At 37.2% G+C, this 25716-nt stretch overlaps 2 protein-coding genes across 5 annotated transcripts in view; one reads left to right on the plus strand and one right to left on the minus strand.

Moving 5' to 3' along the window:
* LOC134539237 (hexokinase-1-like) overlaps positions 1-11017 on the plus strand; it is a 49340-nt gene extending 38323 nt beyond the window's left edge. For all 3 annotated transcript variants that reach the window (XM_063381044.1, XM_063381043.1, XM_063381045.1), the window contains exons 6-11: positions 1461-1597; positions 3047-3159; positions 4694-4849; positions 5560-5699; positions 9181-9314; positions 10460-11017. In XM_063381044.1, the coding sequence (XP_063237114.1) occupies positions 1461-1597; positions 3047-3159; positions 4694-4849; positions 5560-5699; positions 9181-9314; positions 10460-10555 (776 nt within the window). In that variant the 3' untranslated portion in view covers positions 10556-11017. The remainder of the gene's footprint in view (positions 1-1460; positions 1598-3046; positions 3160-4693; positions 4850-5559; positions 5700-9180; positions 9315-10459) is intronic.
* Positions 11018-13714: 2697 nt separating this feature from the next.
* LOC134539240 (phosphatidylinositol transfer protein alpha isoform) lies at positions 13715-25398 on the minus strand. 2 transcript variants are annotated; one of them, XM_063381048.1, is made up of 2 exons: positions 25082-25398; positions 13715-21918 (listed from the first exon to the last, which is right to left on the minus strand). In XM_063381048.1, exon 2 carries the CDS (start codon positions 21915-21917, stop codon positions 21102-21104), a length of 816 nt encoding a protein of 271 aa, XP_063237118.1. In that variant the 5' UTR covers position 21918; positions 25082-25398; the 3' UTR covers positions 13715-21101. The 2 variants fall into 2 exon arrangements, with proteins under 2 accessions (XP_063237118.1, XP_063237120.1); XM_063381050.1 differs by having other exon boundaries at positions 25344-25387.
* Between the last annotated feature and the right edge of the window lie 318 nt (positions 25399-25716).

Here is a 25716-nt window from a genome sequence, read left to right on the forward strand (position 1 = left end):
TACACAGCACTGGGGCGAAGATGGATGAAAACAAAAAGGGTTTACAAATAATATTAAAACGTAGCAAATTAGGGGTGCGGCGCACTGCAGCTAAGCGCCCTCTTGCCGGGCTAGACACACACGCACACACGCACGCACGAGCGGGAGGTTTGAATATAGATGGTGGTTGGGCGGTGTCGTATCGGGCTCAAAGGGGCCGCAGGCCCGGACGACGTCAATACATTAAGCAATTTTTATATTTAGTGTGTACAGCTTTTTAAAATAACTTCATGATACAAGTTTGAAAAATATTATACATGTTTTATAACACAAAGTGTATACAATTATAATACTAATAAATTGAGCAGGGCTAAGGATGTTGATACTGTCGGCTGATCTTGTCATCACAATATTAAAAAAAAAACACCTTAACAAGTGTTTTGATGGAGGAGTCTCAGGGCGGTATTCCAAGACATTCCGTTAAGGTAGCGAATAAGCACTGCCTTGTTAGTATATAACCATAACCTAACTCGCGGGCCGTATTCCAGAACGTGTCCAAACCGAATCCCAGAAGGAACCAAAGAGCAACCGTTTAAATAAACGGTAACCGGTGCAAGGCTTGAAACTGGTTTCAACGCATTCCTAGCGGACGTTTCGTGTCCACCGATACAAATATTACGGAAAAATTACTACAGATTGCAGCACGATTGCACGAAAAAAAAAAAACAGCCTTTCTAATTTTTTCAAGTACTTTTCTAAGATGTGATTATTTCTTTTATCGCCATTAAAGTTTACAAAATGTATTCCAGAATAGTTTTGCTACCATAAAGTTTCATTTGGCGCACCAACACGCTTGGTACGTCCCCCGATGCTCATGATAATGACTATATACGAGTTGATGGCGCCAGACGCGGGTCTGCCATCTTTATGAAATCAACAAAAAAAATGAGCTCTGTGCATGCTCGGAAGTTTGGGCAACAGATAGGTCGCAATAGGACACCCAAATCAATGTCCTAAAAATAAGGGACCGGCCGTGTCCTATCGTTAGAGCAACGGAAATTTTGCGGATTCATTTAGTCGCAAGCTAGAATGCAAACCTTCACCCTCTCGCACTGTGTTCATGATTGGCACGCAGTTATTCGGACACGCTCCTCTAAGTCCGTGAGCTAATGATGCCCAGCTAGGAGAGAAGTAAGCGAATCAGGTAGTGCCAAATAACAAGGATGAAAATGTTCTCGCTAAGAAATCCACCAATGGGAAAGTAAACATGGGTCGAGCACACCTATAACTTTGAATTCTATCCTGAGGCCAGAGGAATCCGCGAAATTTCCGGGACCCTACCTATGGTGGACTATGAATATGGTTAGGGTACGGGTGTAGCATGTTCAGCACCTAAACCCTTTTTTTTGTGTGTTGGGATACCGTCCTCGGGGTCTCTGGACGGGGCGTGTGCGGGGCGTGACGGGGGTTGTCTCCGGCAGGGACTCTGGTGCAAGGGGCCGTGCTGGACCCGCGCACGGCCATCGGCCTGATCCTGGGCACGGGCAGCAACGCCTGCTACATGGAGCAGGCGGAGAGGGTGCAGCACTGGGAGACGCAGCGGCACGACGAGAAGGAGGTCAGGTCCAACAACTGCGCGGCACTCTCGCGCGCTCGGTCGTAGCCGCGCACGACGCCTGTGTGCTCTCGCCGAGCGTGTATCTACAGCTGTAACCATGAGCTTTAAGGGGCCCGCCTACCCAGTGACACATACAGTGTGCAGGGCTTCAGAAAAAAAAACATGATCTGAAAACTGCTCAAGATAACCGACTAGGGTCTATTTACGAAAACTATTTAAGAATACGCCGAAGGCGGATTAATAAATTTGTTTCCGTAAAGAGCTAAAATCTGTGTTTTCAGAATAATTTTTAACCATGAAACACCTAGTAAAGATTTTCGAAAGTACTCAAGTGACTTGCATTACACCTTCATCTTCGTTTCTCAGCCACATAATGTTGTGGTTACCGCTCAGATCACATAGTTGACCCATGCACGAATAGAAGACTGCGAGCGTCACACTTATCATCTTGCCTCTCTAACATAAGTACATCTTGGACTGGGTGGGTCCCTTAACTACCCCTAATGATCTTTAAGCGCAAGGTTTCATTGCAACATAACAAAGGAGTGTTATGTCGTTTCAGATTTCACAGGTAGTGCTTGCTTTTTGAAGTAAATCTTCACAGCCGGTCGGGTAAGTCTGAGCGATGACTCATCAGAGAGTGGCGGTCAAGAGCGGAGCCCTCGCTGGGGGGAGGGGAAGGGGTCAGTTGAGTGCCTTCCTCTTTGCTTTTGTGCGAGCGTCAGTGAAAAGACGCTATAGTGCTGCATTTATCGGCATGCTGCAAACCACAAAAGATTTTTGTATTAAAAAATTGAATTTCCAGCAGTATTAGTGTTTTTTTTATAATTTTAGTTTTTTTAATTAAGAGTGTTGCTTCACCAAATTAAGGTGCACACAAGTTTAAGTGATAGTTCACTGCTGAGAAACTTTCATCATCACATACCAAACCTACAATAAAATAAGTTTGTAAAACTCCTCTGACACTCTTCTTGCTGACACGGCCCGCTGGAAACAGCGACGAACACACTTACGATTTGATTGTATACTGTAGTGTTTAGTTTTGTTGTTAAAGTGAATTAAGTTTCACTTCTAGAACGCATGGCTACCACAAACAAAAAAAAAATTTCCCTTTACATTAATCTTGGAAATTATTTCATATGTTCTTGAAAATAGTTTGAATGTTAGTATATAAAATACCAATAATGGATAAATTCTGTGGCCTTCTTCTTGCAAAAAAAGTATCAGGATGTCTAAATAGACTTAGTTTTAGTTGCAAACAATTCTAGAGGCCTCTGGAAAGGATATTTGTGAACTCCCGCTAGCTCTTAAGGTCATAAGCTATTCTGTTTGGGAATTTCCGAGCTTAAAAATTGCTCCAGCTAAAGAAATTTATTTCGTTAACAACTTTGCGTATGATAGAAATGACAGTTTAGGTAACTTGAAACTGCTTTCGTTTGTTTGGAGCAGGTGGTGATCGACATAGAATGGGGAGCCTTTGGCGACAATGGCGTGCTGGATTTCATCAAAACGGATTTCGACCGCGCTGTGGATGACAACTCATTAATTGTAAACTCCTTTACGTAAGCTGTGCTGAAGTTGTTAATCATGCAGTTGGTACTTTATTAATACAAGAGAGAGAAATTCTGTTAGTTGAGAATGAGTGCTAGTTCTGATCAGCACGCTGTCCAGTGTATGCTACCTCAACAATGAGTTGCTCCAGATTAATAAATGGTCAGAATCAGAATAATACCCACAGACTTTATAAAAATGCTTTAGTACAATCAACATAAAATAAAAACCCAGATGTTTTTATTCTTTTTTTTTCTTCAAATCCACTTCAGAAATAATCAAGAAAACTTATCTAGATTGTCATACTAGATAAATAATTACCAAAGTTTTTGTGTATTTGCCACCCTGGTGTAAGTATTTCTCGATTTCTCACACTTTTTTTTCCTTCAAAGTTCATGCATATATTAATATAAATAATGAAAACCAAGCATTGATTTTCTGACCGTTTCTGTGAGTGGAAATATTTGCTCGAATGTGAATTTGATATTGTGCGATTGCGAGGAAAATAGTTGTTAGCTACACAAAGAACCTTGCATAAAAAGGTTAAAAGTTTGCTACCTTATTGGCAGTGGTTATTGCTTTTTAACGTTAATCAAATAGTAGTTGCGGATTCACACTTCAGTTTTGACATGGCTTTAACCCTATGTCACACTTTGTCAATTCCTAAGATATACTTAAGTTTAATTTTTTTCATTTTACCTAAACACTTTTGTGGATTCTTTTTGTAATCTTATGCTATAATTATAATATAAATTTTGTTTTTATTTTATAATAATTAATACAAATAAAATTATATCATGTTTATATCATAGCCATAAAGTATGATATCCACTAGAATGTAGGTAGTACACTAAATTCACACATTAAGGTTTAATAAACCATGTATCTCTGAGATATAAGTTGTCCACTTCAGTGGGCTTATATAAAAAGCATAAAGGCTCTGCCTCATACACATGTTGATTTTTTTTTTTAGCATAATTGCTTTTATGTAAGGGATATTTCTAAATTTTAAATATGATACTGGCCTTACATTTTTTTGTTCTGACGCAGATGTTAAACAGACATTCACTGTGCAATATCATGGGTGTGAAACAGTGCGCACGTCTTTGCAATTATCATCACTTGCATGCCTTCTTTCACCAGTGTTATTCCACTAATAGAATATTTTTTGTCAGAACAACAAAAGTAACAAGCCCTTAAAAAAATAACTAAAAAAACAAAAAAAATTAACATGCCCCCCGGTGCTCAGGTTCCATAGAAGGAAGGGCCTCAAAAAAGTTTTGTGATTTTTTTTTTTTTTTTAATGCTTTGATTTACTCTGATAAAACGAAAATTATAATAATTTGCAGAAAACATTTTACAGTTATGGCCATGGTTAACATTTACAGTTTCGAGATTTTTATAGAAAGGTTTTATATTTAATAATAGGGGACGCGGCCCAGCAAAGTTATTTGCCCCCAGTCAGTTTCCTCTTGAAGGCACTGTTGGAGAGACACGGAGCTGTCGGGGGCGGAGTGAGCAGGGGAGGGTTGCCCCGGCCCACAGGTTCGAGAAGTACATCGGCGGCAAGTACATGGGCGAGATCGTGCGCGTGATCCTGGCGCGACTGGCCAAGGAGGGGCTGCTGTTTGACGGCGACGCCGGCGAGACGCTGCTCACCAAGCACGCCTTCACCACCAGCTACGTGTCCGCCATCGAGCAGTGAGTACCTCCCCATCCCCCCCGTTCCTCCCGTCCCTCCCCCGTCTCCCGGCGAGACGTCCCGTCCTCATCGACAGACAACGTTTGTACGTGTGTGACTTCCTCCGACGATACCTCCGGAACCGTTGATTGGATTTGCATGAAATTTTGGTAGGTAGGCCAATGGAATTTTTTTAAGTTTGTGCACGAGAACAAAAACGGTCGAGGGTTTATTTTTTTTTGACATATTAAAATAAATTCACACGTAGCTGTCTGGCTCATGATCCAAAGGGGTAGAGATCACGGTACTGCATGCCTCGAAGCGAACTAAATGTAAAAGAATTATATCTACTACTTCTGTAAATATTAGTTATTAGGTAGTTGTAATTTTGTTTCAAACTTTTTTCTTGGTTTGTTTACTGGTGTCTTTTTATCTCTATGCAAATTTGTAAGGGTGAATAGAAACGCACCTAAATTTTTAGGTTTTTCAAGATTTTTAAAAATTTAATTGGTAAAAATTATTAGGTTGGTAGTATTTTACTTCAAATTTTGTTTGTTTCAATAATAAGTAAATGGGTACTAACTTCGGCCAGCAGGGTTGAAGCTGGCATTTTACTTCAATTTTTGTTTGTTTCGATAATAAGTAAAAGGGTACTAACTTCGGCCGGCGGGGTTGAAGCCGGCCGCCGCTGGTGCAGACTCTGGGACGTGCCGTGCCGTGCGTGTTGCAGGGACACGGTGGACGGCGGCAGCGAGAACACGGCCCAGGTGCTGGCCAAGCTGGGCGTGACCTTCAGCGCCAGCGACGTGGCGGTGGTGAAGCACGTGTGCGATGCCGTGTCCAGCCGTGCAGCCATGCTGGTCGCAGTCTGTGAGTCCCCGCGCCGCGCGTTGACGTCGGGTTCAGGCTGGGGGAAGCCTACAACTCACGTAGTTTCGGTTCCCTGCAAGAATTTCCGAAGATTTCCGAAGTTTTTCGTTTTGGTATTAACGCCACTTCAGCCGCTAAATCAGAAGTTTCCAATGAAAACAAGCATGTTGTGACTGACCTGACCTGACCTAACCCTTCGATTTTTTTTTTATTTCAATTTTTGAGAGAAATCCGAAGTTGCACGAACGTGGTAGGGAGTTGTAGGCTACCGTTTAGGCTGGATCCACATTAAAAAAAATATAAAAAAAAGCATCAGTAACAGTAAGTCGTGAGCACAGGATTTGACCGCCGTGTTCTCGAACCTACTGGCCCACGACGCTGGGACGGTCAAGTACTTGGGGAGAGAGGTCACGCGCACGGTAGGGAAATGAATGTTCTTTTATTTCCGTTACGAACGCATAGCGCAACAGCCAATGAAAGTAGAGTTGGGTGCCATTTTGGCATCAGTCATATTTATTACAATGCTCAAGTAGGTAATTCCTGACGTAATAATAAATTAATGCAATTACTTAGAAAAATTCACTAGCAAAAAAATGTAAATACAAAAAAAATGTACATGTTATATAAATATTTCATGCTTGGAATTAACTAAAATTTCTACATATGCACATTACTTATGTGTAGGTCGTAAAACTGTGTTCTCAAACTGTAATAATTAAAAATAAATCTGCAAAATTAATGTGCATGTGTTATATATAGGCCTAGTAATGCATTAAATCTCACAATGTTTAAGTAATGACTATAATCATTTAATGATTTCTTTGGTACGTTAGTGAAACATTTATTTATTGAAAATGCAGTTCTTCTTCCAAGTAAATAAATACTTAAAAAAGGCATATATGTCCCTGCCAAAGAAAGCATAAATACAGATTCATCCCAAACACTTGGGGAGCAAAACATCCAAAGTCCTGTTGCCAGAAAATAGGTGATTTTATTGTGTAGCTTGTACTGCAACATGTTATTTTTTTTGAGTTTAATTATTATTATTTTACGATTTATTTATTTTGTTTGCTCTATGTCTAATGTTATTTATTTTCAGAAATGGTAATTTATTTTTATGTGTATCTATGAGAAAGTGAATCTATGGTTTTTTCCGGACTATTTGAAAATAGGTATTGTTGATACCCCTCTAAGAACTAAATGAATTTTAAGACGATAAACGGTAAAGTTTACGCCGTTATTTTATAATGTAAATTATTATTTTAATATTTTTTTATTTAAATTGTACGTGAAATTTTGTAATCCGCGCTATTGTTGCGTGCAGATTTCACGTTTTATTAAGGAAATTATGTAACTGATTTTGGTTTTCGGCCAATCACAGGCCGCCATTTGAAAGTTAAGTTTTACTGGCTTAATTTAAGAAGCTAGTAGGAAAGAGAGTTCTACAATGGCCAGTTAAGAGAGCTGTAACTTCGTGACGTCGGCGATAATAAATCCTACGAATTAGCTATTTAGCAGTAGGCATCCCGGATAGAGGATGATAATTATGTATCATTAGGGAGTCCAGATACAAAAATAGGATTTATCTAAAAAGATAAATAACTTAGGAGTGTAAAACGTGAGTAAATAAAAGTGCCAAAAATCTGTTTCCTCCATTGATGCACATCGCCACGTAACTCCAGTTTTTACGTCACATCGCCGTCAGAAACCAATATAAACATTGATATATTGAAGTAAATTGACATTATCTACGATTTAAATAATATTTTTATACAAATTTAACGATTTTACACACTATTACATCGACTCAGAGGTCCTACAGATTGAGAGACTCTGAGCTCTACCGACGACATTTCGAACCTTACTAGCCGAGGTAAATTTAAATAAGATCCCTAAAAACATATATTAAAACTGTGTAGTTTCTACGAACCCGAATAAAGACTTTTGTTAAAACTTAAATGTGCGCACCATAACTCCTGGTAATTGAAATTCATTTGTGATATATGATGTCAAGTACTAGTTAGGTTTTTTTGAATATAATTAGTAATGAAATAAATATAATTACTAAGGGTAAACTTTGAATCCATTTTTCATTTGCAATAAATAATTATATATTTTATCTGAAAGTGTTGTGTTATGTTATTTATAGTTTCATTTACCCAAGTGTATATCTATGCATGTTTGTACCTATTTAATTAACACCTAACAGTGGCCGACTTGATATCAGCACTTACCAGCGGAGAGCCACACAAGTAATATCAATTTTTTCTACACAGTTTAACACAGCCCAACGTGTTACATGTATGTTTATCTCCATAGAAGTGGAGCCTATTTATTATCTCCACATATCTAATTGGCCTATACATACACCAACTTTTTAAGTGTGTGCGTGAGAAGCAGCCGCACATATTCAATTGGCGACCCAAGTGGAGCCTAAGTTAAAGTTCCCTTACATAATAAATTGGGCACCCCAAGTGTGGCCATTTCCTTCAAAACACAAGTAGGAAGAATTTCTGCACAAATCTATTTGAAGGCATACACGCGTATTCCCTCCACAAGCTTATAATTAATTTTACTGGCCACATGTCTTCCCAAAAAAGGGGTACCACAGAAGGGCATATTAAACTTATTGTTGTCGCGAAAAACTGATTCTGAACACAATTATATAGTTTTTAGTAATTTAAGTTCCAGCAAAATGTGTTTGCTAATTCCACTTTCAGAAGTTTCAAATGGAAACTTTAATCAAATTAATTAAGTGTAAATTTATGTAAGTAATTAGATGCATCCTGAATAAAACAATACCATACAAGGGCAAATACATTCTTTAATTGCGACTAAAAGATAAAGCCTGAACATGAAATCTGGCATATCTCCTAGCAAGCAGCCAGCGCTAAGTCCATTGTCAGTAGTTCCTTGTTGGAAAAGTAACAGTCTCATAAAATAATTATGTTAGAGACATGTCTTCTGAACATATTCTTACAAGAGACAGGAATATTTTCTCTTTTATCATGGAAAGTCTCAGTTGCATTGTATTGAAAAATTGACGAGTTAATTGAAAAATAATACCAAGTTTAATAGCTCCATGCTAACTGAAAACCCATTTCGGTGAGCTGGGAAAAATTAAAACAGCAAAATAAATATACACATTATGTTCTAACGTAAATGCAGTATAAATTCTTCTTTTAATTTAAGTTTTTTTTATTATTGACGATTAGAATAACATATGTGTTAATCCTTCATTATTTTAGAAAAATTTGAAAAAAGTTGGCCATTAAAAAAAATTTCATTTATGATTTTGTTACCTTTTCCTGTCCGAAAAAATATATTTTTGAATCTTGGCAGTATTTGCAAAAAAAAAAAAAATTAAAAAAAAGAAAGATACCAAGCTAATGAAGCATGTTGAAATGGAAAGGCACGGTAATGCGTGCCGACGCCCTCCCTCCGGTCGCGACTGTCGCTGGCACGGAGACGTGGGTTGCAGGTCTCGCGGTGCTGCTGAACAGGCTGAACAGGCCGGACGTCACCATCGCGGTGGACGGCTCGCTGTTCAAGTTCCACCCGCGTCTCGAGACGCTCATCAGCAAGTTCATCAAGCTGCTGGCCCCCGGCAAGAAGGTGCGTATCACCTCGCAGGCCCCAGCCAGGATCCTTTGGTTTTGTTTTTACTCCAAATTATATTCTTGAAACTGAAGATTTCAGTGTTTTTTTTTTTTTTTTTTCATTTTATAAATTCTTGTTTTGTAACACACACTCACTCCACAAAATAGTGGTAATATTTATATGTTGCATTATTTACGATAAAATAATTTGTAATAAATTGGTCTAAAACAGCTACAAACAAAACAATAAATTAAATTAATTTTTTTCTAATCCACGCAGGTTGGTACAATCTTTTGTCCGGAAATAATGACATTCCTTGAATTTCTATGGTTTAAATGTTACTTTTTTTATGATTTGAATTAAGTTTTGGTTAAATGACGCTCGATTCCACTATATAACTTGCATTCCGATACTATATGGTTTATTAACTTGCATTTCGGTGTAATGCGGTTTATGACGTGCTTTTCTGTGTTTCAGTTTTATCGCAATTATCCATGTAATCTTGCCCCTACCAAGATTAGGCATCACATATCGTGTTCAAGCAAGGAGTAGCCAGGATTTTGTGAAGGAGGGGTTCAGTTCAACCATTGTATCATTTTTTACATACAAGTTTTCTCTATAGTTTTAATTTTAAAAGAAACTTTTTGAAACTCTAACCTTTACAAGTATAAATTTAAGTAATGATTTTATTGAAGAGACTTTTAACATTTAATATTTTGACTTTTATTTGATTGTTTTTATTATTTTGTTCTTGAGCCCATTATTTAACGGTTGCTTTAAAAAGTCGCAATGCGCACACACTAATGTTATTAAATGCACTAACCACAAGTGAAGTTTGTATGTAAGTAACACGTGTGCAAACCAGTTTTAAATATACACTTCTTGGAAATGCAATTCCTGCCGCTTCTGTGCGTGAGGCACGCAGGGCTGTGATGTGGAAGCCCAGTAAGTAGCTAATTAGCCATAATTGTCTTACTCTGTCTTCGCTTGTTTTTTTCATTTGTAAACATCGGAGTGATTTCGTAAAAATGGAAATGAAGTCGGAGAACGGACACGCTACACAAAGAGGGCGGGCCCACGTGTAGACACGTGAACCCACAAGTAGTAACTGTTGTAGACGTAGCAAAGGTGTCGGACTAGCGGACGCCGTGTCCTCTCAGTTCCAGCTGATGCTGGCGGAGGACGGCAGCGGCAAGGGGGCGGGGCTCGTCGCTGCCATCGCCATGAAGCTGAGGAAGCGACTCCAGAAGGCGTGATGACCCGCGGAGCCGCGGGAGCACCTTCCACGCGCGACCGGCCGGCACGGAGGGGGAGGGGGGGGAGACCTCGCCAGACGGGAGCTCCGACCAGCGTTCGCTTCGACTGAAAACTTAGGTGGATCAATTGGCATAGGGGGGTTACTTTCATTACCACGATCACTGTTCCTCGAGCATGATGGCGCGTATTCATTGTTTGAATTGGGAAAGTTTTTTTCTAACAGTTAACAGTTATTGATAAATTTTAATTCTGGTGGGTTCGAGTACGTCAAATGTGTTATAGTATTTGTTTCATTTCATGCAGAGAGCGATTTTTTTTTAAACAGAAACTGACAAATGTTTGTAAAAAATGAATTTTGTTGATTTTTTGAGATTATATGTACAAAGAGATCGCAGAATATTGTGGATTTTAAATGTTACACCAACTATGTACTGTTAAGCATTATTAAACCATTTTCAGAACTGGAGTGTTAATTATTCAGTAATTTGTGTACCTGAGCTACGGACAGAATTGGCTGATAATTCCAATGTGGTATCACCTCTAACTGGTGGTCGTCTTGTGATGCAAATGCACGACTTATGTCTCACTGTTTTAAACTTCTTTTTTTTAAAAGGTAAAAAGGCTAAATGAGTTCTGTGAACTTGGCGTGCCAAACATTTTGGTGGGGAAGTTGGTATTGCTGCAAGAAATTGTATGTGATCTTCAGTCAGTAATTTTGTGAAACTCTTATAGTGTTGTACTGTGATAATACATAACTAATATTAAAAAGCTCTAAGATCAAATTAAGTCAGTCTCTGTGAGACAGACAGCAGGGCCATTCATTGTGAATTATGAGACAGATAGTGAAATTCAAAATTAAACCAAACATTACTTTTAAAACTACATTTTCGAGCTATTTGCCATTGACTTCAATGTACATAATAGTATTCACTGTATATTATGTATCACAGTATGTAAAATATTGAAATTTAATAATTTTGTCAAAAAATACAAAAATGTCTTTAAAAAGAAAGTCTGTGTTACGCCATTTCGAAATCTTGTTTGATCAACTCTTTTAAAATAACTGGCCAAATTGGGATAGTTCTTTTTGGTATGAAGATAAGACACAAGTAAACTCTTGCTGCAGAAGTATAGCACAATTGATTTTATTTCTAATATTCCTGTCATCAATAGTACAGTTATTAAGGATTGCATACCAAAAATTATAATATGGAAATCTGTAGTCCCAGCATATAATTATTATGTGCAGGGTGGGGCATTTGAAACGCATGCCTTTCAGTGGATATCTACAGCACTGTTATACATTCAGAACAGTCTTTAATTGGAGCAATTACCGCCGTCTGTTGACAGAGGTGCGGTATTGCATCACAAGGGCCCAGCGAAGCACCTGTGATCTGAATGCAAGGGTCGGTATTGGAACTCTCGACCCTCGTCACACAAGCATCGGTGATACTAGAGCAGCAGATACTGCAGCCTGATCAGTTTTTTTTCAATGAATATGTCATATAAATCAGGATGCCAGTTTAAAAAGTGGACAACGGAAAACAGGATGGATTTTGAAACATTATCTGAAGCGGGCTTAGTACATTCATATTAATATGGTAAGGTAAGGGTTTACACGTGAATCATTATAAACACTTCTTGTATATTTACAAATCACTATGGGTAATAAACAAGTTTCTCGAACGTTTGATTCAGAGTGACTCGCCTAATTTGAGGGTGAATATTGGACACACACGTTTAACACTTTTAATCAAATATTCATTTTGTGCAGAAAATAGTGAACTATTTAATTTAAATCATGTTTCAAAAGTTTTAAAAAAGTTAATATAACTGTGAGTTGGAATAACAAAGAAAAGTGCAAAAAAATTTCTATTTCAATGCATATGGCAAATTTTTACACACCGAATTGCAAGAAATTATTACAATAAAAAAATGGCTTGTGATGATTCCAAAAAGGTGTCGCTAACCGGTATCAAACCGACTGTAGGGGGAAAGAGAAAGCTAAGACGGTGGACGTTGCCTAGCACAGTACGAGAGCAGGCATCACTGATACTCTTCAACCATGGCCTGGCACACTGAATCCAGGATGGCCACACTTTCTCTGGAATGGCAGTTCAGAGTCTACCACTGTCGCCACTACGCTCATATCAGCGATGTTCTGAAGGGCTCTACAAACCCCAGGCATTAGGTCTACGTAGCACCTAATTCTCCATTATTGGTGACTAACTCCTACCAAGATATAACTTTACATTAGTTTTGAAAATAAGCAAACGTTGTTGCAATCAGGGGTGCAACAACAGGGGGGGGGGGGGGAAGGGTATTTTGCCCCCCTCTGAAACCTTGAAGTGGGGGCAAACAGGGGCATAGAAAGTGCTGTGTAATCAATTTTTAGATAGTAAAACTGCTTAAATAGCACCATTTTCCACCTTGAAATACAAATTTTCCCGGGGGAGGACCCCCGGAACCCCTGCTTCAATAGGGGGGATCGATGATTCTTTATAAAAAGGTATATTGCCCCCCCTTTGGAAATTTAGTTGTTGCGCCCCTGGTTGCAATGAAATCTTGTACACAAATTACATCCATGAAACTTGGACGAAATTGAAACTGGTGTGCGTATATTTCATCTGTGGTGCACAGTACAACATGAGCTCGTAGATAAATAACGTACTTATTGTACATATGTATACAAACATACACACACATGGCGAACTCAGTGTAGCTTCCGTGTGCCCCAAACACTTGGCAACAACAGGTACTTACAACTTAGCACTGCATCCTGGAGAAAAAGATGAGCGTGGCAGGCACGGTATTGAACTGGCAAATTGTATCGTTTAGTTCTGTAAAGTTAAAAATAAAATCTGAAAGTATAACTGCTCACAAAAGTATAGTATCTCTTTTTATCACTGGCTCCTAGATTTTGAGTCTCGACTCCTCTAAACTTTCACAGATTTCGTGGAGGCCTGTAGTTACGTTTATGCCAAATAACCTAGGCGGACTACAAAACATGTTTTATACGCACCGCCTCATTTGGGCAACACGGAAACTTTTCTCAGGGTGCTTCCGTCTCCTCGCCAGCTCTGGTCTGAACATCACTTCACTCTGTCCACCCTCCAACGAACTAGGACAGCCAATGGGATTATTCAAGCCAACCAAAATTATTTTTATTGAGCAATTTTTATTTTCAAGAATGGAAGTTCATATAGTTCTATACAATTTATATATCTATTTAAGTAAATTTATTCCTACGTTTACACATATACTACATGTACAGCCCATTCTAATTTTTCTATCTCTCTTTGAGTCTCGGAAGAAATGCAAACACTTACAAGATAAAGAGCTAAGTTTCAACAAAAATATGCAAAACAAAGAAGTTATGAAAATTCGTAAAAATTTTCAGAAAGACACTAAAAAATGAACAAGTTTTAATATAATAGACATTACTGCACATTTTGCCTGAGAAATAGTATCACAATAAATAAAATAAATAAGTTAGAAGTTAACAAAGAACTGGAAACAACTATCATCTCAAAAGTCCCAAATTATGCTAAACATGCACTAACTAGCACACAAAATGTTTTCACATCTAGAAATGCAGCAGAAATTGTGTTTGTCTTCAAAACATTTTAGTTATCTGTACATAATCTATTTTTTATATTATTTTTTTTTTTTTAAGATTTCTGAAATTTATTAACCCTATTATCTTTGCACACACTTTTCACATTAAAGATTGTAATTACCTTTATTGTAGATAATATACATTAAGTTTCAACAATGGTTCCAACAAGTATGAACCAAAAATAAAAAGTACATTTTTGGACAGCTGTTCAATAATTGCTACAGTGTCGTCAAACATCACATAATAATAACACAAAAATTGTGATCAAATTTTTTCCGCCAGCTCGCCATTAAACTAGCCTCCCAACGCGAGCTAACGGAACTGACATCACTGGAAGGTCTGTACCCAACATGTAAACGGCGCGAGCGTACGGTGAGTGCGCATACATCCGCCTGACTCTCGGAACACCCATTCCTCTGACGAAAGCACCGACACGACGTACTGAACGCCTGGTGAATGATGGTCCTGGACAAGATGGCTCGATAGCACGGCAGCGCAGCACGGCCTTGTCCCAAACACGGCGCCCTTGCGTCCACAGTTCACACTTGCATAGAAACCACAGATTCTTGCCTGCGCACAAGGCCTTCGCTGGTTTATGATTTGCGAACAGAACTGTCATTCGCTAGAGACAAGATTTTATGGTTTTATTCTTAGTCCAATTTTGTATTTAAAACAGAAGATTTCAGTGTTGTTGTTTTTATTTTCATACATTCTTTTATTTTCGTAATACTTATTCACTTATACTTTACACTTTATTCTCCTTACATGTAATGTAGATATATTTAGGACAGTAAAAATTAATTTCAGTAAAAACTCTACACAATATTAATGACTTCTTGTTTCTGAAACGTTAAAATATTACCTTTTTTTTTATTGTAACTTGAATGGTGTATTAACTGTCATTGCGGTGCTATATTGTGTACCGACATTCTTGTCCTTTTTGTTTTGGTTTTATCGCAGTTCACCAATCACCATATAATCTTGTCCCTATTAATCAGCTGTTGCAAACAATGACACAAGCTCTTGTTCATAGATAACTCTCCAACAGACAGGTTTTTGTTAGGATAATTAGATGCCGAGTTGCAATTTTTAGTGCATTAAACACAAATTTAAGTGCACCATTCACAAAACATCAAACAACGCACAGAAACAACATACAGAGTTCTGCGACATAATATAACCTCGCCAGTAAATTAGCTGGGAACGCGTTCTTTTCAAACGTCCCACGGACAAATAAGCCACATTCGATGTTGCCTCCCCACCCCAAAATTTTTACTGCACAGATTGTGCATGTGGTCCAATATTCACGATTAGTACGTGATAAAACATCTACTTGCGTCTAGCTTCATGATGCGCGCCTGTGCCAATCAACTGTGTGGCTTCAGCAGTCACATGTTTCCAGGATGACCACTACGTGTCGCCTGACAAATGTGCGTCAGTCGTTTGCCAGCGCCTAAATACGTCGACAGCTATCGAGACATCTGGTCCCTAAAGCAGAAAATTGTATTTTGAAAAGATTGTTACATTTAATGAAATTATAACCGGTTCTTGCGGTTTATTGCTCCAGTTGCAAAATCTTCATGAGCAACCGGGCATTATTTACAATGAAACGCCTGTTTTTCTATCTAGCTACCCTGAAAAATTTAGTTTATAACCTCCTCTAAACAACAATCTGCATAAAAGCAGATTCAAAATTGTAAACTATTTTTGCCACCACACTATGCATTAAGATAAACAACACAAATTAAAATCAGCACAATGAAGGAATATTAGAAGGCTCATGATAGATCAAAGTTTACTAAATATCTTTTTACTGGAGTTTGAAAAAATATGAAAAATAAGAATTGTCCTTTGTAATTCAACATTTTCATTCTTTGATACTGATTTTCTTATGAAAAGAAAGACTTGACCTGCAAATGTAAATAATTTCGAGCTACCAATACCTGAACACTGGCCATTTCAAAATAAACATGCCACAGAAATCTCTCTACAGAAGTTACGGTATGCATACAAAGAAGAATATTTAAAAATCTACATACATAAAAAATTGTGCTTTACATAAAACTTTGTTACAACTTCATAACTTCAACAATTTTTTTCTCAGTCGTCACTCAAGCACACAAACTGCCATGCTGCTGCCGGCAAGATGACGTTAGCGCACAATCCAAGACTGATGCTATAAAATCAAAGTTTTAATGACAGACCAACAGCTGTAAAAGACTCAAAATTTTCTATCATCTGACCAAATTTTATTTAATTATCACTGCTTTTTACACAGTTTACCTCAATAAAGGGAGTAAAAGTTGTTTTTAAAAAAGCATATTAAATTACAGAGTAATGTTAAACCAATGCTAAAAAAAATAACCCTACACTGGCTTCTCTTCCAAACATTTAAGGGTATAAAAAAGTTCTGCTTCCAATGTCAAGATACCCAAACTTTTAAGCACATGTAAAATAAAATTACTAATCAAGAAAAAGAGGCCACCATAATTTCATGTTTTACTCATTATAGGTATTAAATAAATTTAAAATTAAACCATAATTATTGTTTGAATAGTGTTTTATAAATTGAATAAATATTTAATAGTGTTTAGAAACAAAAAGGCCAATCTTCATGTCAACTCTTGCATGAAATAAGAGCATGTAAAGTGTTGTATACAGTATCGTTTGTGTGCAGCCTTTAACATGTGTTACTTAATTTTTGGTATATTATACATAAATAAAAAATTTTAAAAATTGATTTCTCAAACCTCAGAAAAACTCAGGTTTGTAGGACTGTAGTAAAACCAATTTTCTATTGATTTGTGAATGATATACAAAAAATTAAGTAACACATGTCAAGGATACAGACTAACAATTAATATTAAAAAGTATAGCACACAATTACGGTACATGCTCTCAATTCATGCTGAGGTTCACATAAAAATTGGCCTTTTAGTTCCAAAATTATTGAACAAATACTTTTCAAATTTATAAACCTTTTTCTAAACTATTAACATAGGTATATTATAAATTTATTTAAAATAATGAACAAAAATACGAAATTATGAAAGCTAAATAATTTAGGACCTATCTGATATCTGATGTAACTACTAAATTTTTAAGTCTCCTCACATTTACAGGTTTTTCAGCCCCATATCCATTTTACTTAAATGTTCCACTTTCATTGCTTATTCGATACAAGCCGACCTGGCTGCTAACTTCTTATACGCTAAGCTAAAATTTCAGCACGTCCTACCTAACAATAACTGGTTCATTTCTAGCACAACTGTTGCGGGGTTTTCCATACTACAGAAAAAATTAAAAATTTAAAGAAATTTTTTTTACCTTGAACAAAAATAAAAGTGAAAAGGTCACAAGTGTGCACAAAGCACACGAAAGTACACAAGTGAAAAGGAAATATCATTACAGAGATCTATAACACCACTCTTTCCATTCAGGCCCAATTTACGGGATCACAATAATAAAAAAAAGTGCAAATGTGTAGACACACACACGATACCTATTTCCAGAACAGTATAACAAGTTCTTCTAGTGTTATGAGATATGTTGATAAATTTTGTCTAATGATAAGCCTTTTACAAATTAATTCGCAACTTCACCCGCCATTTTAGATATTTTGTTTTCGGCTAATTCCAGATCTTTATGAAGAGATGTTTCGAAAACAAGCCTACAACGCATAGAAAAACAGAAAATTAATTCTACCGAGAGACCACAGTGCAATTAGTCAGGCAAAAATGTTAATCACTAATATTTTCCTTACTTTTCACAAATTGCAAACAACATGCAGAACACTTCTGTAATTTTTCAATGCTCACATAGAGAAACATTTGTAAAATCGCAATAAAACATTTTATTGGTGTGTAAATGCAATAACCTCGGTCCTTACGTACAGCCACTGCCCTAAAGAACAAACATTTCCCCACACAAATGTTAACCGGTAGCTGTTTGTGCCGTTTCAGAACAGTTGCCAGAGGCACTTCTGTAGCAAACAGTCCCTCACGTCTTAAAGGAAGGCAGACCGCGACACACGCAACAGCCGTCGACTGCCTAGCTCCCAGGTCGTCCAACTTAACACCACTCCATGAATTCCTGTGCGACCACATTAACAGTAAGGCGTTTGCTACATCTTAGGTCCTGCCTGTGGAAAATCAATACTGTGATGCTACAGCTACTGTGCATTGATTCAAGAGCTTTTTTAAGGGGCCGCTGAAGAGGGGGGGGGGGGGGGGGGGGTGACCAGAAAGAAGCTGTCTGATTCCATAGTTTAAATTGTAATTAATGTATTGGTTTTTTGTTAAAAGTTTCTTTTCGTTAAGGCATAACACAGTTAATGTGACGACTAATACCCGACATTGACCGCAAATCACTTGGGTACAGTACCCATTTAATTAATTTTTAAAAAAGATTCACCAGTAACATACATCAATATTCATTATTTTGAATTAATCATACTAGTGTATGCCGTCTGCCATTACAAAGGCACATTTTTTTGGTAAGAACGTTAAAAATTTTTTATTATTATGGTCTAAAAAAAGTTTAATTTGAAATGGGATGTGTCTGTTCCTATCCATCAACCTCCCATAAGTGTCAGCCACTCAATGCATCAACACTGGAACGCAATAGGAACGAAAGCCAAATGCTTGAAAACCTGCCGCAACGCTTTACGGCAAACGCGAGCACTTCAACACGGCTCCTAGCACCGCTGGGCAGTCCGGCGAGGCAGGCAGCGGGCAGGTGTTGCAAGCATCGTGGAGGGCCTGCCCCCAGGTAGAGCAGAACTGCACCAACACTGGGGAGGCATCCCTAGACACTGGTTACCCGACAGAAGGCTGTTTCCTACGTAGCTACAGATGTCTCAAGTGTTTGGGAAACCTTGGCCCTACAACCGTCGTTCGACTCCCACAGTTGGATGATCGGAAAAATACCACTTTCAAGAACCCTTCACTACAACAATTACAACTTACTTACAGTACCTTCTATTTACACTACGTTCCACTGAACATACTGAAATTGCTTCTAAAAAATACCTGAGACTACATCTGCATAAACTTACTGAATCCAAGTACTGCTTAGTAGGCCAATGACATACGGTAATAACGTGTAAAAAAAAAAATATACTGTAACGATAATAAGAAATGAGAGCTAATCAATTGATGATCTATCTCTGAAAATGTTCTAAAACCATTTCATAATTCTTTAACACGAATGTCAAAACAAGCTACAATGCAAAAACAGCAAAAAAAATTAATCATAACACAGAAAACGGTTTACTTTAGAAATTCCTCCGCAGAACAGGTTATCAGGCAAACTGACCTCATCCAAATACGATTCAGTCGTACCGCCATGATAAACGATACTGCTCCGTCTAACTTCAGCCAAGAGGTTGGCCAAAACCAATAGAAAAACAGGCATTCAACATTGGTGGAGAAACATGTTAATGCACGATGACTTTCTTGGAACCCAGAACCTGATAATATATAATGTCAAACTGTATAATTAGGTATCATTTTCAATTAGCAACCAATTTAAAGAATACTTTGTGATCTAGCATCCTCCCAAGCACCGTACTTTAACTGGAAAAAAAAATCTGTTGATCACACACTTTATTTAAGCTACTATCTTCTCCAAGCAGTACGTAGTGAAACCCCAGAAAAAAAAAAAAAATACAAGATAACTGGTAACTTATCAAAAATTATCTAATCAGTTAAACTAACATTAGACGCAACAAGTCGCTGAAATACATTTGCTAACATCTTAATCAAAACCATTACCAAGAAAACTAAACAGCACTTAAAAATAAAATATAAAAAAAACAGATTTAGCTTTTTTACAAACATGTAGGAACTCTTATCAAAAAGCTTAATTAGACATGTAAAAATTCAGTTATATGCAAATAGTACAAAATAAAATCAGTTAAGGGAGGAGGGAGGAGATATTACAATTGACGTAAATGCAAACGTTTTTGATTACTATTGTAGTAAACCTTTGATCAATTATGTTTTTTTTATTGAAAGAAAACAAATATCTCAAACAAAGCTATATTCATACTGAATTAGAACGAAAGCAATAACAAAAATGACAAATAAGTTGTTAATGGTTTTCCATTAAAGCACACGAGACTTAAATAAAAAGTTGCTAGAGCCAACTCGCATCTAATCCAATATCATTAAGATTACGCAGAGCCACAAAAATTGCACAAGACTAAAATTGAGTCAGTTGAATGACGAAAGCTTTTAGCAAACAAAATAAATGTTACTAGCGACAATGTTACTCACAGCCACAATTATGACTACCAACATCCGAGGAGCAACTTGCGAACATCGTAACTGTAACAATAGCCGTGCCTAGATCTCAGTGTCTGACTACAATTACTCACATGTCAATGGCAGGCTATCTGTTATAATATTATTGGTTTTTGCACTTTCATTTTATTGAGTAATGGTACTATGTACTATGAATTAAATCTTTAATTATATTTCCAAACAATTTATCACAATTATTATATTTTTCTACCTACAATTAAAATATTTACCTCTTCTACACCACTTTATGCACAAATTATGTTTTATGGACACACATTTTATTCAACAGATTATCAACAACATTAGGAATCGTAAAAACTGAATGAGAGGTACACCTTGAAGCATGCTAAGGAAATTGAACACAAAATATTTAACTATACTTGGGAGTAATACTGCAGTTATTACCCAATTTATTTTTATCTAAACTTTCAAAAATAATTTTTTTGTGGGAATTTTCATATTTACATTCGATAAATGTGAAGATAAAACTGATTCACAAAGTAAGTTGCAAACGAAACGAGGAAGGAACGGAAGGTACGAACTGGTGTGACATGCACTGCAGAGAGAGAGAGAGGAATGCTTGGCGCGATGGACGTGACAGACGCTTGCGGCGGGGGGCGATCAGTCGGTCTCGGCCCGCATGCCCCGCACCTCCCCCCTCTTGCGCTGCTCATCCAGCTCCCGCTTGGTCTTCTCCTCGATGGCCCGGATGTCCTCCATGGTGTAGCCGTGCCAGCGGTCGATCCAGCAGAACACCTGCCGGTGGAACGTGGTGAACAGCCGCTGCTCTGTCTGCTGGATGAAGCTCTCGACGCGGTTCTGCAGCATGAACCACTTGAACTCGACCGTGACCAGCTTGTAGCACGTCATCACCGGCTCCACCGACTCCTTCCAGTTGCCCTCGAGGGGGCCCCGCCCCGTCTTCTCGCTGTGGAACTTCTTGGGGTCCTCGTCGGGCTTGTAGTCCGCCCGCGACACGTAGTCGTTGGCGATGTCGATGGGGACCACCTGCCGCATCTTCAGCTTCTCCGGCGGGAGCCTGTGGACGTTGTCCGAGTCCCCGCGGTCCGCCACGTGCATCGTCTCGATCACGATCGCGAACTTGTCGCCCATGTACATGGGGTTGCTGATCACCGTCTTGCAGTAGGGGTACGCGTTCCACGCCTCCTCGTGGATCTCCAGGGAGCCCTTGGGCGCCAGTATTCTGATGAAGGAGGGCACCTTGTTGGTGAGGTGGTATATCTTGTGCGTGTACTGCCCGCGGTTGTACTCCCCGCCCAGCAGGGGGTAGTCCGTGAACGGCTCGTTCTTCAGCACCTCTATGCCGTCGCCCCCGCCCGTCTCGTTCTTGCTGGCCTCCGCCACGGAGAACAGCTGCCCCACCTGGTACTCCTCCACCGTCAGTGGCAGCGTCACTCGGAACTCCTTGATGATCATCCTGAGGAGGACAGACGTCACCTGCACCTCGATACTAGACCACATGGAGGGGTTCTTACATCTTTCGACATCCATGCTGCATACACATTTTTTAATCCTCTAAAATTCAAAAATTAAATAAAAACAATACAGAAAAAATCATATTCTAATGGGAATAGTTTTCATTAATACACATTTAAGTTCAACTTATGTTTTCAGTTTCTGTCTATAAAAGTTTAAGGATGATTTTTACAATGATCTTTCCTACTTTATGACTATTGGCAATTCTAAAAATTTTAAGAAAGAAAAATCTCTTCTACTGTGTTACAAAGCATATGCCAATTACGATAGATGAGATTGGTTTCCCTTAAATGCGGCATCCAAGCAGAGAAAACATGTTTGGGTTCCGCCATCGAGTACAAAACTTTTTACATGATGGACTATGAGGGATACAAACCATTAAGTTTAAATCTTAGTTGCACACGACTGCCTGGGTGGAAAATTTCTGGACTTTTTCAAGGATATTTAGAAATTTTTTTTACAACAGATTACATCACAGGGTCATTCTTTATACATAAAATGGAAAAGAAAACATGATACAAAATAATCCCTACCATTTGTAGTTTATGTCAGAAAGCTAAGAAACTTTTCAGAGATAAATTTCCACATGATCTAAGCTGACAGTACCCAATTATTTCTATTAAACGTGCTGACTATAAACTGAAATGATGCATAAACTCATAAAAGCAACTGCAAGTTGGCAAAAGGATCCTGGAAATTATTATTTTTTTGTGACTGCCAGTAATGTAGGTACTTATTTTGGAACTTTTTAGCGATTTACATGACCAGTCCTACCGTTACTTTTTTGCGACTTAATGACTTGCATGACGTGTAGACACCCTGTCCAAGGTGAACAAATAGGTAACTGATTGTAAAGCCCAATACGCAGTCGGTCTCTTTCTTGTCCAAGAAACTACAAATTTTTATAAACACCTTGACTTGCAGCAAACTTGTGTTGTGTGAGCGGCGACCGAACACACTGGCGACTAGCATACAAGGACTTATGTACTAGCTCGTGTGACATAGGGACAGTCCTGCCTTTTTCTATCTTTCTTGTATAAATCCAGTGTACAAAAAAAAAAATTTAGCAGTGTTACGAAAGAAAAATTTTACATCTGTTAAAACATGCATATTAATTCTAGTTCATTTTATTACATAGAAAAGTATAACTTAAATAAATAGTGAGCATAAAATTGATAATACAGGTAAACCTATTTTATCTGGACGAATTGGCCCAAAGGCAACACGTGCAGTTGAAAATCTAAATATTCCACGTTATATATGAAATAAGCATAGCAAAATCTTTAAGTAAGCAGACTTTATGTTTATTATGATAAAAAGTGTTTTGTAACAAAATTACGTAGTATACATACCCTATTTAGTTTACAAGACATTAAGAAATATAAAAATTACTTTTCACATCATTTCTTAACAAAGAATTCGTCACTTTTTTTCTGTTTCGAACATCAACGGCGTTTAAATGAAGCACTGTCAGGTAAATTATCGTGTGCTAACCATCTTTGTATAGATGTTGAATACTATTGTAATTTTTATGTGAAATAATGTTTTAAACCTTATTTTCAATGGTGCTTATTGCAATCATGCATAACAGTAACAATACTATTTGCCAACACACTGTAACATAAAAGGTTCCCAAAATTTTAATAATTCCGTGAATAGCCTATCGTAATTCTTCCTCAAAGACAAATCCAATACCCTGTTACTCAACTTGAAACACATATTTTCGGTCAAGAACTAGCTATTAACTTACTCAAGCAAGTGTTTTACTAATATTAAAACTTATGCAATGTTTCTCAAGTTTTATATCTATTTTCAAAATCAAACATATTTTGTAAATTATATATCTTTGCATCACAAAACACAACCAATTCCTTTCTTTATTTTAAAATACAACTGGATATAGAATAACAAATAATTACTGCTATATTAAAAATACTTTATACTAGTGTGGATGGTTGGTTAGGTTAGGTTACCTACATTGGGTATAGGCTACTGTTAAAGGTACTTATTTGTTATCTTCCCACCTACGATCAATTAAATTGATCTTCACACCTACCAAATCAATTACGGTGCATCAATATTGATTCAATGATTTTACAATCATTATGTATCTATAATGTACAGGTTAATTTTAAAAGACCAAAAATGTTAATCTTTTTTTACTAAATCTTAAAATGCTTTAATGTCATTTAAAACTGTAATAAATGGTCTTTTCCTCGTAGTTGTATTCGCCACATGAATTCGGCTAAGTAAGATGTCAGGAATTCCATTTTTTTTTTGTTCCTAACCTAACTTAACCTACCATTCTCACAAAATTGCAGTATTCGTCAAATGTAACACAACCTAATCAATTGCTAAAAAATGTTAAACTATTTGAAGTATCTGAAAGCCATTTTAGAGAATGATTATAAAACAATTCAGGAAATTTGAAAAAAAAAAAAAAAATATTGTGAAATTTTCAATCCTAGTTTGATTCAGTAAAGTGGCTTTCCTTCAGAACTGCTGTGAAATATCGATTGGATCAAAATCAAAAGACCAGGTTATATGTTGATTGTAGCATGGCATTTACAAATTAGTTATCGTAATGGGGGAGTGAAGTAGGGGAAAATGACCTACCCACAGCTATTTTAATATAATCTTTGATATAAGATTTTGGGGGTCCACTGTAGGGAGGTATTTTGTGGTAAACTTGTTCTTTTCATTACAAGATTGTAGTAGGTATAGCCTTTAAAAAGAATTCAGTTTTCTAACTTACCTAAATATTTTTTTTTCTATGAGTATTGCACATGTAATATTGCTAATCCAAACTTTAGTGTGTGCTAAACATTAATGTTAGAAGTTACAATGCTCAATTTACTATAAAATAATTACTAATCTACTTAAAATAACACTTTCACAAATCTTAACATTCAACTACAAACTAAGATATAAATTAATTTGTATCTCACAGAATAATTGTTTTTCAGCTCTATGTAGAAGACTATGTAACTAATTATTGGTTATGTTCTGCAATATTTATAATAAGGTCACCTCTACATTGAACCTAATAGTAAAATTAAAGTACCAGTAATATATGACCGTATGTGCTACAGTATATCACTTACGTGATAGGACTTCGAATAGAAATACGTAGACAAAAATATCAATAATCTAGTCCATTAAATCGGCTGTCCGAGACCTACTGCAAAACGTGTCAAGGACTACAGCGTAAAGCAAAAAACTTAAATGCTCCTGCAATTCGTCAGCTTTGACGTCAGCTGCAATTATAAAGTATGCGTGAAACTGAAATACATGCCGCTCCTACATAAACATGATTTAAAACTGTCAGAATCTAAGAAATCTCAAATATAAAGAGATGTTAAATACCTGACAGACACGAAATAAAAATTTTCTTCATGAAATAGTGTGTTCTATGTTGGCTAACATGTAATGGGAATTTTTGTTGTTGTGGAAAGTAGATTATGCGTAAATGGAAACATTAAAAACTTAAAATGATTTTACAGCGATTTTAATATCATATTTGCTTGATATTTATCTGAAATACACTTATTATTTCTGAAATACATTTTGATTTGGGCGAAAGATGTTTTGCCGGCTCTCAGTTTACCAATGCGCCGCTAGAGCGCATGAAAATCGCATTCAACTGTTAAATGTCAAATTTTATTTCAAAGTAGATTTTGCAGAAATTCACTATCCTTTGTGTTTTTTGTTAACGTTACTTCGTCGGAGCTGGTGCAGC

Source organism: Bacillus rossius, chromosome 15 (assembly GCF_032445375.1).
Source record: "Bacillus rossius redtenbacheri isolate Brsri chromosome 15, Brsri_v3, whole genome shotgun sequence".
NCBI classification, from domain to species: domain Eukaryota; kingdom Metazoa; phylum Arthropoda; class Insecta; order Phasmatodea; family Bacillidae; genus Bacillus; species Bacillus rossius.